At 37.8% G+C, this 12,372-nt stretch overlaps 1 protein-coding gene across 13 annotated transcripts in view; it reads right to left on the bottom strand.

Annotated features, from left to right (window-relative positions):
- nrxn2b (neurexin 2b) overlaps window positions 1-12,372 on the bottom strand; it is a 591,140-nt gene that overhangs the window by 306,672 nt on the left and 272,096 nt on the right. For 11 of the 13 annotated variants that reach the window (XM_026945170.3, XM_053230796.1, XM_053230792.1 and 8 more), the window contains one exon: window positions 10,146-10,450. In XM_026945170.3, coding sequence (XP_026800971.2) covers window positions 10,146-10,450 — 305 coding nt within the window. The remainder of the gene's footprint in view (window positions 1-10,145; window positions 10,451-12,372) is intronic. The other 2 variants (XM_053230789.1, XM_053230794.1) reach the window with 1 other exon arrangement.

The raw sequence follows: 12,372 nt of genomic DNA, 5'->3' as shown, positions 1-12,372 counted from the left end.
ATTCATGCCTGACATTATGATGAATGCTAAACTCGTGGCATTTATCGTATGAGAGGATTAAACAAAATGATACAGAAGCATACATCCAAACCACACACACTGTCTCTATATCTCTCTCTCTATCTCTCTCTCTTTCTCAGTGCATTCATCAGGAAATGCTGAGAGCTGCATAGCAAGCAGATATAATAGAAAAAAAAAAAAAAAAAAAAAAACATTCCTCACTATGCTGAATTTTTCATTTATATAAATCGTTCAGTTGAAACTGACGTCATGCTGTTTGGAGCATCCAGACAAATAAAAGATTGTTTCAGGTCGTTTTTTTTCCTCCTTTTTTCTTTCTTCGAAATCAATTTTAGAAATGTGCAGGCGTTGTTATGAAGTACGCATCACCCTTACTTACAGTACTCGTTGCTAGGCTATTTACTGGTTTGATATTTGCTGCAGCTCAAATAAACTGGAGTACTGCTGGGCTAAAAGCCCCTGCGGCAAAATCAATAGGAGACAATACATACCATCGGTGTGCAGCAGAAACCTTCACAAAAAGAACTTCTGAGGGTTTTTTTATCCCACAAATAGAACTTTGTTCAGAGTTTGTGTGTTACATGCGAGTCTTAAACGTTTCACTGGCCCTAGAGTTGGTATCATCTGTAAGGCTAGATATATCAGACGTAAATATCACAATTAATTTATTTAATTAATTATAGAGTGACAGTAATTATCCAATCACGTATTCATTTTGAAAAAAAACAAAAAACAAAATGTCATTCCGGCTTTCTGGAAGGCTGAAATACATCAGTGATTATACAAATCATTAGCAATACGAGCAAGCTTAGCTAGCAATGTTGTTGTTGTTTTTTTCAATTGCTCTAGAAATTCAATAGATATCACATAATCAAACACTCAGACTTTAGCCAATCAAAAACTAAACATAACAAATGTGGCAATTTTACAAGGAGGTTAATTCTAGTCAGCTTGTTATATTCAGAGTTGATGAAAAGATATGTCAATATTTGCGAGGGGAAAGTTGCTTGTATTCAGAATCGGGTTACGCACTGTTTTTAAATATTTTTACTAGGGGCCAAAAAATGGAATTCGCGCCTGTTTTTGGGGTGCCCGTGTTCAGCACTGAATTTATTCGCGGTGTGTCACTACACAGTAGTGATTAATGGCTCACATGAAAGTAGACACTCAGGGCTTTAAAAATTTGCAGACTTTAAATACTAGCCTACTAGGTTTAAATGTTAGAAGGGGCTCACACCCCTCCCCTTTCCCACTGCCCTACTCACCAGCAGCTAAACACAGAGTCACGATACTCTAGACACAGAAACCCAACAGTGTCCTGGCTAATCTTATAACAGACTTGCGGTGATAAAATAATTCATTTGGTTATACTGATTGAAAATGTCCGACAAGTCGATTTCCATTCCGCTGGTGGAATGGAACGCCAGTATACTTCGAGAAAGATTTAGGTTGCTTTAGGCAGGTTTGGCGACCTTGTGGTCAGCGAAGACGCATTTAAGACAAAAGAAAATATCACGTGTGAATGTTTAAGGCTTTTGTGGTCGGACCATGTGAGACGAATGTTAAAAATCTAGTCTCCTAGCGGGATCACAAGTAATCTGTGAAAAATGGGTGTGATGGTCAGCGAAACCCAGTGTGAATGCTGCTTACGACACTGTGACTTCCTGTATAAGGAAAGGACTCTCAGATGCTTGCTGACTCCTCTGTCCTTTTAACATGCATATACACAATCACACACACACACACACACACACAAGAACATGACATCATACGTGGCTTAGACTCAGCCTGGTGTTAAGATGCAGGTGACCACAAAGAGGAGCTCTTGCTCTGTCTAAACCCGATCGAACCTTCTTTATATCCTTTATTATTTATTTCCCTCCTCTTTCCCTAGCATACCCTTACTCTGTTCTGCCTCTTGCCAAATTCACACACTCGCACACCCACTCTCAAAATTATATGAAAACGCACACATCAGCGACTGCTTTGACAGCTTTTTGAGAACAGTTCAGAGCGATTTGTTGATTCTGAAATTCACACGTGTGTGTTGTCTCGCTTGCTCATGCTATAAAGATAGAAATGTCAGAAAAGCAAGATTTCTGTCTTGTTTGAGCCTTACTAGTCACACACAAACATGCACACACACACACACACATACTGTATCACGCATTTCTTTACTACTGAGGTTTGGACAATTTCGACCATGTATGGCATTCAGGGTGTGTGTGTGTGTGTGTATGCGTGTGTGTGTGTGTGTGCATGTGTGTGTGAACTGGGCTTACACACAACATTGATTACTATATTGATTGATTGACAAAGCTACAGCTATAAATAAAATCATGTTCATTGGGGTAACAAATCATGTCAGTGGCATCAATAATGCAGCTAGCACAACAAATACACACACACACAGACACACACAAAGCTCCATTTTATGGATACACATTCTCTTTGTCCTCAAACACAGAGACACACCTTTATCCCAACATTCTCACACAGTGTACTTAGAGTCTTTTATAAAGCAGTGAGGCATTTACTGAGTCATTTGCAGAGTCCCAGATTTTAATCGAGCCCAGATAGTTGAGTTTTGTTTTGTTTTTTGTTTTGTTTTTCTGCCTGCAGTCCTACAGAGTCAAGTCCAAATCATAAGCTTTGAAGTCAGAGACGAGTCATGAATGAAAATTTCAAGTCATTCTAGTCACGAATCATAAGCTTTAAAGTCAGAGTTGAGTAAAAACCCATAAGCTTTGAAGTCAGACTTGAGTCACGAATCATATGCTTTGGAATTAGAGTTAACTCTCAAATCATAGGCTTTAAAGTCACACTCAAGTTAAGAGCCAAGTCACAACTCCTATGCTTTGAAGTCAGACTCAAGTCACAAAACATAAGATTGGATGTCAGAGTCGAGTCACAAAGCATAAGCTTTGAAGCCAAAGTCAATTCATGAATCATAAGGTTTAAAGGCAGATTCAAGTCACAAGTCAAAAGCTCTGAAGTCAGAGTCAAATCACAAATCAAAAGCTCTGAAGTCAGAGTCAAATCACAAATCAAAAGCTCTGAAGTCAGAGTCAAATCACAAATCAAAAGCTCTGAAGTCAGACTTGAGTCATGAATCACATGCTTTGAAGTCAGAGTCGGGTCACAACTCATATGATATCTGAGTCGAGTCACAAAACACAAGCTTTGAAGTCAGAGTCATGTCATAAATCACAAGCTTTGAAGTCAGAGTCATGTCATAAATCACAAGCTTTGAAGTCAGAGTCATGTCATAAATCACAAGCTTTGAAGTCAGAGTCATGTCATAAATCCTAAAATTTGGTGGCAGATTCGAGTCATGAAACATGACCTTTGAAGTCAGAGTTGAGTCCCAAACGTAAGCTTCGGAGTCAGAGTCAAGTCAACTTTAAAGGTTTGAACTCAAAGTCTAGTCACAGATCATAAGCTGTGAAATCAGAGTTGAGTCACAAATAATAACCTTTAAAGTCAGAGTGGAATCATGGATAATAAGCTTTGAAGTCAGAATCGTGTCATGAATCAAAAGTTCTGATGTTAATGATACCACGAATTATAAGCTTTGAAGATCGAGTTGAGTCACGAATCAAACTTTGCAGTCAGAGTCGAGTCATGAATCAGAACCTTTGCAGTCAGAGTCGAGTCATGAATCATAGGTTTGTAAATGTGTTTACTGCAAATGTGTGATGCTTATAATTGTATACTGTGTGAACCTGAATGCTGTATTACTAAAAAAAAAAAAAAAAAAAAAACATACCTCTAGCATGCGCTAATGTTTCACAGCATCACATTCATGAGTTTGATTTTCCAGTTGAACATGCGAAATATGCTCTCAGTGCTTCATCAGCTTGATTTCCACTAATAATTATCATTTTGTGTAACATTAATAATTTCATCTGCCATTTATTATATCACATACATATAACACAAAAATTACTCTTTGAATAGGTTGCTTTGACATGGAATTGAGATTGGTCTTACTAAGTTCTTGCTTCATGAATGCCTTTGTGAGATGTGTGTGTTCATGTGAGCGGGTGTGTGTGTGTGTGTTTGTGTGTGTGTTTTCTCCATTTGTGCATTTTGTATGTAGAAAAACTCTTGGCCGCAAATTTAAAACATGTTGGATTCAAAAACTCATTAAGCCAGTCTCACTCCAGTGAACAAACAAGGACTGGTGGCAAATGCCTCTGACCCCTGCTGTGTGTGTGTGTGTGTGTGTATATATATATATATATATATATATATATATATATATATATATATATATATATATATATATATGTGTGTGTGTGTGTACAGTCTTGTTTGAGAGATTAAAAGAGATAACAGAACCCAGGCATACTCTCCCGGCAGTGAGTGGTGCTGTCATGCTGCCATGGCCATGCTGTGATGTTTCTGCTGCAACAGGAAGCAATTGGGGAACGTTCCCAAGATTAGGGTCATTAGCTGAAAAACTGCTTCCTCTCCAAAACCCCAACTCCAGAATTTACCCACTCTTCTATCACTTCAATTTAGAACTACATGCACCTCTTTGTGTTTAAATAGAGATACTGGAGCCTCAGAGATGCACAAAACTACACAGCTACAACTCATCTAAGGTTGCCAATACCTCCTAGATTTGTGTTGGTAATTGGTCTCCTGGAATGGAATCCCTGAGATGTTTTTTTTTTTTTTTTTTGGCAGATTGAATCTAATAAAAATAATTAACAAACTGAAAAGTTAGAAACTGGGGGTTTAATTTGTGTAGCATGTGACACGACTTCCAAATTCGTTTAGCGCAATGTTTTTATCCAAACACTGGCCGTGCGTCGAGTGAACATGGTGGTTGCACAACTATTAATTTTTTACTAGTTGACTAGCAGATCAAAACGTATCCATAATTATTTTAGTAGTGCAGTTAGATGCTAATAAACAACAGCCAAGATCTTGTCAAATTGCACTTAACAGCCGTACACAGGATACCAATTCATTTCCAGCTTCAGTGCATTTTAGCTTTTAGGCTACACTCTTAGCAACGAAAAATAAATAAATCGGTGTAATAAATGTGCAAAATAATAACTCTGTGTGCCATATTACACTATTTAAGGAATCGCAAGCTGTTCTTAATATGCACTCTTGTTGATGAATTGTGAGCTCAGTTGAAATCATTGATTCTGGAACTGAGACTGCGCAGCATGGAAGCTCATGTCCATTAACAAAGTTCTTGTTATAGCTCAATAAGCTGCCTTACTTGGATGCTACGTTTATAGCAGTGTCAAGGAGGTTCTTTTAAGCTGATAACGGGGAATTATACGCCTCACCTTTACATGTTATGATAAAAGTGTTATGGTAATAAAGGTGATAATTTATCATTAAAGTTAAAAAAAAAAAAAAAAAGCTTTCCAGTGTAATCTTACACAATATACAGTTGACTATGGAATTGGCTTCATTTGGTTTAATTTTTTTTTTTTCACCACCCCAGCTAGTCAACAGCTCCACCTAGCAGCAAGTAGAGAATTAGTCAACTAGGAGGCACAAGACCAAATTTAGACAATATTTAGTGAGCACAATAAACCCATCATCATAACCAGCCGTCTTAACTCAAACCATAAAAATATAGGATTGTTATTATTATTTTTTTTTAACTAAATTTACAATTAACAGCTTGTATTTCTATACGTGGTCAGCCACTATGGTGTCCAGGGTTGCCAGACAAAAGCGGCTCAATGGTCAATCAAATTAGCTCCGAAACAATCCCAAAACCGACTCAACTGTCCTATTCACACTGCTTTTTAATTCCAACATCAGTAACTATCAATGCACCAAATATAACATCAAATGCAGCAATATTACACATTTCCTCAACACATTTAATACAAGGTTTCTTTAAATACATCTTTCATTAAGATAAAATGGACTCATATTATGATATACAGTAAAGTGTTATATGTATGATATATACTTAATAATGCTTTAGTATTTGCCAAAAGTTTGTGGACACCTGACCATCACACCCATATGTGCTCGCTGAACATGCCATTCCAGCTTTATTCCCCCTTTGCTGTTATAATGACCTCCACTCTTCTGGGAAGGCTTTCCACTAGATCTTGGAGTGTAGCTGTGTGGATTTGTGTTCATTCAGCCACAAGAGCATAAATGAGGTCAGGCACCGATGTCAGATGAGGAGGCCTGGGGTGCATTCGGAGTACTAATCCATCCCAAAAGTGTTCAGTGGGGTTGGGATCAGGGCTCTGTGTAGGCCACTCGAGTTCACTTCCACTCCAACCATGGCAAACCATGTCACGGAAGAGATTTGGGCCTCTTAGTTCCAGTTAAGGGAAACTGTAATGCTACAGCATACAAAGGCATTCTATACAACTGTGTGCTTCCAACTTTGTAGGGAAGGCTGACATATGGGTGTGATGGTCAGGCGTCCACAAACTTTTGGCCATATAGTGTCTGTACAACCCGAGTTACAATAATGTTCTTCTGCGAGTATCTTGCAATAAAATTTCTCCCAAAGAACTCCCAAATCCCCCAAAGTTACATCCTATCACTTTTTACCAGATAATTTCTCCATTTTCATAAGCTGGTTAATAAAGTCCTTGTTATCTTTTCCAGAAGGCGCGCTTTAATAATGTCAAACTCTCTCTTTTCGGCTGCCGCTTCTTTGTTTTTTTCTCGATGTGATTTGTCATAATTCAGCTGCCATATAATAAAAACAGAGAGAGGGAGAGTAAATGAAATCATGTTTGGACAAAAGATTTTTTTTTTTCTTTTTCTTCCCACTCTCCCCGATGTTTTCTCTCAGCGCCTTTTTCGCAATAGCAAACAATTACAATAGCTATTATTAGGGCTGACAAGCCATTCATTCCAATTACAATTACCAAAACAGGCCAATGCAGGAAGCGTGAGCAAGCCAGTCGCTGGTGAAATTGACTGCATCTCTGGGCTGTTATCTACGACTGCCAATTGGCAAGCGGGTATTGAGCTTTCACTATCTCCTATTCACTGTGTATATCCACGTGTGTATTGTGTGTTTCACGTTCTAGGCTTGTGGGCTTGCTCAAGCCATTTATTCAAGTCTGAGACTGCGTCCTGACTTGAGACTTGATTGCTTTTTTTTTTTTTTTCCTCACGAGATCTCAGCATCACATTTGATCACACTGAGAACTCAACTTCTAATACACATCATGTTACAGGTTTGAAGTGCTACTTATCAGAGGGATGTAGTACAAACCAGTGGCCTAGTCGAGGAAGGATGGAGGGACTGTATGAGTGCTTATACCTAACTCGTCCGTGCAAATCTTTTCAAACAGTCATACATCTTTTTTTTTTAATCAATCCCAAATCAATCCCAGTGTACCTTCTCAAACACAAAACTATAATGTCTCGCTTTGTTAGATGGATAATTCAGCCACAGATTTTAGCCCAAAACTCCTCAATCCAAGCCACTGAGAACCATATGTATGTTTTTAGAGCCAGTTAGGATGCATTCTGCCCCCGAAAACAAAAGTTTAGGAGTTTAGAAATATTGGCAGACGTTCGTATTTATTAAACATGGCAGAAACTCTTACCTCAAATTAGATGGCATGTTCTGAACGCACAGATTCTCCGTACCTCTGGGAGATGCAGCACACATTTGAGAGCAAAGGAGTCGTTCTTCCGTTGCAATATTTCAAACACATCTCTTAGATAAGGCTGAGGGTGTTGCGCTACCCCTCCTCTGTTGATCTGCCACGCATTTTTACACCTTTACACCTTTTTACGCCTTTTTTTTTTTACGCCTTTGCAACACGTGTATTGTATTGGCAGCTCACAGCTAGCTTTCTCTGCACTATGATTAGATTGCTTCAGTCTGAAAGTGTGTTGCTTTCAGATCATTCAAATTCTGATAATTCAGCCAATCAAATATTCTCCTACTTCAGAGTAATAAGCGACAATTGACATTCTGCAAAAAGGAATATGGAGTAATGGAGTAAAATTAGGACATTTTGCTTTGAAATGTAGTGAAATAAAAGTAAAAAAGTCTGTGAAAATGGAAACGTAATGTTAAATGTACTTGAAGTTACAGTAACTAATTACATGTACTTAGTTTCTCTGTTCATTCATATTTGTGTTCTGATTTCTTTTCTTTTTTCTTGTTCGTTCATTTATTTTTTTTTTCTTTCTTTCTTTCTTTCTTTCTCTCTGTTTATTTATTTATTTATTCATTTAGCATTTCATTTGTTAATTTATTCATTTACTTATTTATTTAAAAAAAAATTTGTTTTATTAGTTTTTTTCCCATTTATTTATTTAATTGCATGTGTTGTGTATATTATACATTATATCTATACATAAAAATGCTCTTTACTTAGAACAATTTATATAAAAATACAAGGCTATTCATCCATTAGTTGCTTGTCTATTTGGGAACGCTGCACCTAGCTGCTAGACGGAGAGTGGTCATACTGAAGAATATTTGCGAATGGAGTAACATTAATTTAAATCTCAGAACAACAACAACAACAAAAAAAAAAGGAAACACAGATGGTAGTACATATTGTTATGTTCTAGTGAGTGAGTCCTTTGGCATTAACATTGTGTTACTGTTTCCTAATTTCTGATTCCATTTTTTTTTTCAAACCTAGGGTTGAAATGCATCCCTCTAGATGGGAAATGTTTTGATGGGAAAGACTTTATTTATTACCAAAGTTCTCTCATCACCCCTGAACGTGCATTTCGGCTCCGTAGTCGATCATTTCCAGCATTTCACAGCGGCTTTTACGATGCACAATACGTGCCTAAAACAAAGCGTGTTCAACAGATGTTCCCGTGTGCAGTTCGCCTGATTAGCTACAACCTTAATAAATGAAACTCTAATTTTAGGCTTCTTATGAGCACCAAGTGCAGCTGCATTGAGACATGTTTGCAGGGAAAAGAAATCGGTGCTAACTTAAATCCACTGATGAAAACAGGCACAGACGAAGATTAAATCCATGTGTTCAGAGGATTGCATGAAGATCTGACTTCGATTTGAGTATAACTGAATTATCTGTCTCCAATTCATAAGGTGAATGTAACTGATTGTAAGCGATGACCTGAAATAAATGAAAATCATGCAGAGATATTCTCGCTCTCGGTACACGAATACAAAGCTTTTCACTAAATTGCGTCATGAATCCTGAAGAGAGTTTTTTCAAAAATGTGAAACTCCATAAGAATAACGTTAAAGGCAGGCGGACTGAGTGGTAGAGAAGGTGAAATGCAGAAAAAACAACAATTTCCAAAACAAATGCAAAGATTCATAAGTGTGGACTGGTGATGAAGTGGAACTAGTGCTCTAGGCTAGTCCTGAATACAAAGGTTCCGCATGGGTCTTACCCACAATCTCTGTGGTGCTAATAAAACAAAGCGAGATTACATTCCAGACACATCAACAAATGAGAAATTTTTCAGTAGTCATGATAAACAGAGTCCTAGCACAATCACTGTCGCTCTGATGTCTGCGTTTTCAAAAACATTTTACTTGTCTATGCAAAAACAGTGAAAACGGTTTAAAAATCTGTCCACGTTTTCAAAAACGCTTTGTTTCCAGTGAGCCAAAAAATTGTTTCTGTTGACGGAAAGCTCAAACGCAGAGAATTATTATTATTTTTTTTTCAAAAATATGCGCCTACGTGTGGGCGGAGCCTCAGAGGCTATTATTTAGCTACAATCTCATCATGTACATATATCTGTCCGGGTGTCCATTTTTGTTTTCATGGAACAGCAAACGTTAACCAAATTGCATACAAGCCTAGAGGCATGAGTCTTTGAGTGTTTTGAATCAATCACAATGAAAGTCCTGAGATGATCTCTGAATGTGAAGTGTTACTGAATAAACACTTGGGCAGCACTGGGGAAACAGAGAGGCTAAACACGGCACTACATACTTATTAATATTCATATGAACTATACAAATGCAGCTTCGAATGAACACAAATTGATTGCTGGAGATACATTTTGTAAAATCTGTAAGATCTGCAGATGCGGTGTTCAATACAACTTCAGTGTATCCCACAATGCCGCCCCTGAGAGATAAAAATCAGCTTCTAAAGCATCCTGGTGATGTACGTCTTATCAGACGAAGCGGTGATGCGCTCTCTTACCTGCCGCAGGTTTCGCGTGACCTTGACGTCGTGCCAGGCGTTGTCGTTAAACTTGCCGTTGACGGGTTCGACGAGTGCCTCGAAGGCGCCGGAACCGAGGTTGATGACGAGCCAGACGGCGCCGCTCTTCAGCGACAGGTTCACGTAATCGGCAGATTTGCCCGTGTGGAGCATGAGGCCATTTCGCTGCAGGGTTCGGAAGGACAGCGTGATCTCATCCGTGCTGCTCTGGATGGGGGTCATGGACAGGTCATAGCAGAAAAACTCGTTGCCTTTGAACGTCGCCACCGATTCTTCTTTACCTGCTGAAAAAAAGACAAAACATGTTTTCAGTTTATTTAGTAAACAATTCCAGCTGAAATTTGGTGTGCTGCATCGCCCTTCCAATCTGTAGCTGGATTTTTAATCAACGCTGGGTTACTTCAAAAACATGGTGGCCGTCAGCCAATCAGCTTTCAGAGGGGCATTTCACACAAGATAACATTGTGTCATCATAACAAACCTTGATGAGTGTGTTCATCTGTGGTCCTTTAATTGCTGCATGTACCTTGGAAGAAATGGCCACTGGGTGCGATATTTGCGAAAATGCTTGGACCCCGCAGATCGCTGCTTGTCGCTGTTTATTATCATTATGTTTTTTTTAATTGTGAAATAGAGCTATTGTAGGTATCATGCGAAAAGTATACTATTACATTTGATAAACAATGTTTGAAAACAGCACACACACACACATGCATCTATGTGAATCTCTCCCTAGCATCAAACCTTATTTACTAAGCTTATGCTCCTGTAAAACGTCAGCGAGGTTATGAGGTAGAAAAATCCCATCTTATTTTACAGATTGAGTTACAGAAAAAAACAGAGTTACTCGGCTGTAACGTCGGAGAGAAGAGAAACAAAGAGATATGGAGAGAGAGAGAGAGAGAGAGAGAGTTGTTAACAGAAATCAGATTCTGTGGCAAAGCGTAAAACAGTCTAAGTGCTGATGTAAGGAGAACACGCTGCAGGGAAATGGAGCGAAGAAACAATTTTCAGTGATGTATTAAGCGCACGAAACTAGATTTCTAACTGTAAGCAACAAGCAGTGGATTGATTGCTGCTTGTAAGACAGAGGATCACAGAGGAGAGACAGGAGGACAGAGAGTTTGTACAGAGAATTACATGTAAACATTAATCTTACCATGTAAAACTAAAACGGAGCAACTTTACTGAGTGGTGGAGTTCCTGAAGCTATATGACACCTGTATTAAGCCTTAACGACAATTGACATGAATCAACGAGGCTTATTTCAACAGGTTTCAAAGACAAATTCAATGTCAAGTCGATATAACACCTGAGTGAAGGGACATGAGAGTTATGACACTTTCTGGGGTGACTTACGTGTGAAGAAAAAAACTGAAGAAAAAAAATTTAATTATGTTAGCTGACTTGAGATGAGGCTACTTGGCAAAAGTGAAACTTCCAGATAGATAGATAGATAGATAGATAAATAAATAAATAAATAAATGATGTCACTTAACACCACCTGACTGTCAGGATCAGTTTTGCCAGGTGGGGTTAACTGGCGAATTTAACAAAAGCAAAACTTCCCAAGATTTCAACTCTATTAAGTATGGCAAAAATATAAATAAAAAAAAAAAAAGAAGAAATGAAACATAAAAAAATTGGAAAATTGAAGAAAAAAAAATTAAAAACACATTGAAAAAAACTCAAAAATTTTGGAAAAAAATTTGGAAAAAAAAGTGGAAAAAAACCCTACCTTAACAAAAAAAAAAAAAAAAAAAAAAAAAAAACTTAACTTACTGTCAGTTGTCAAAACATTCAAATGTAAATCAGCCTAGAAATGTCAGCTGATGCATTATAAAGAGTGTTCATAGTGCATTCTATCATTATAGAAGATATGTATAAACATTAATTTATTTGTAACAAAAAAATGCTAAAAAAAAAAAATTGGACCAATGTTATTAAACATAATGCTCTAAGCAGGCAAGCATTGCGAAATAATGTCACACACACCACTTACACACCGTATTGTGCTAACAATTTCTATATGCGTTATAGACATTGCTATAAACTGTAATGCCATTTCATAAACAAATGCAACCATACATATAATGCTATACAAACGCATTATAAACTGTCCGTCATTATACATATGGCCTTCACAGAAAGTTACTGTTACAGCTTTACCTCTGACTGTTACAAAGCACTGACACTGGAGACTCCT

This window comes from Pangasianodon hypophthalmus, chromosome 28, assembly GCF_027358585.1.
Source record: "Pangasianodon hypophthalmus isolate fPanHyp1 chromosome 28, fPanHyp1.pri, whole genome shotgun sequence".
NCBI classification, from domain to species: domain Eukaryota; kingdom Metazoa; phylum Chordata; class Actinopteri; order Siluriformes; family Pangasiidae; genus Pangasianodon; species Pangasianodon hypophthalmus.
This window is presented reverse-complemented; position numbering and strand designations above follow the sequence as displayed.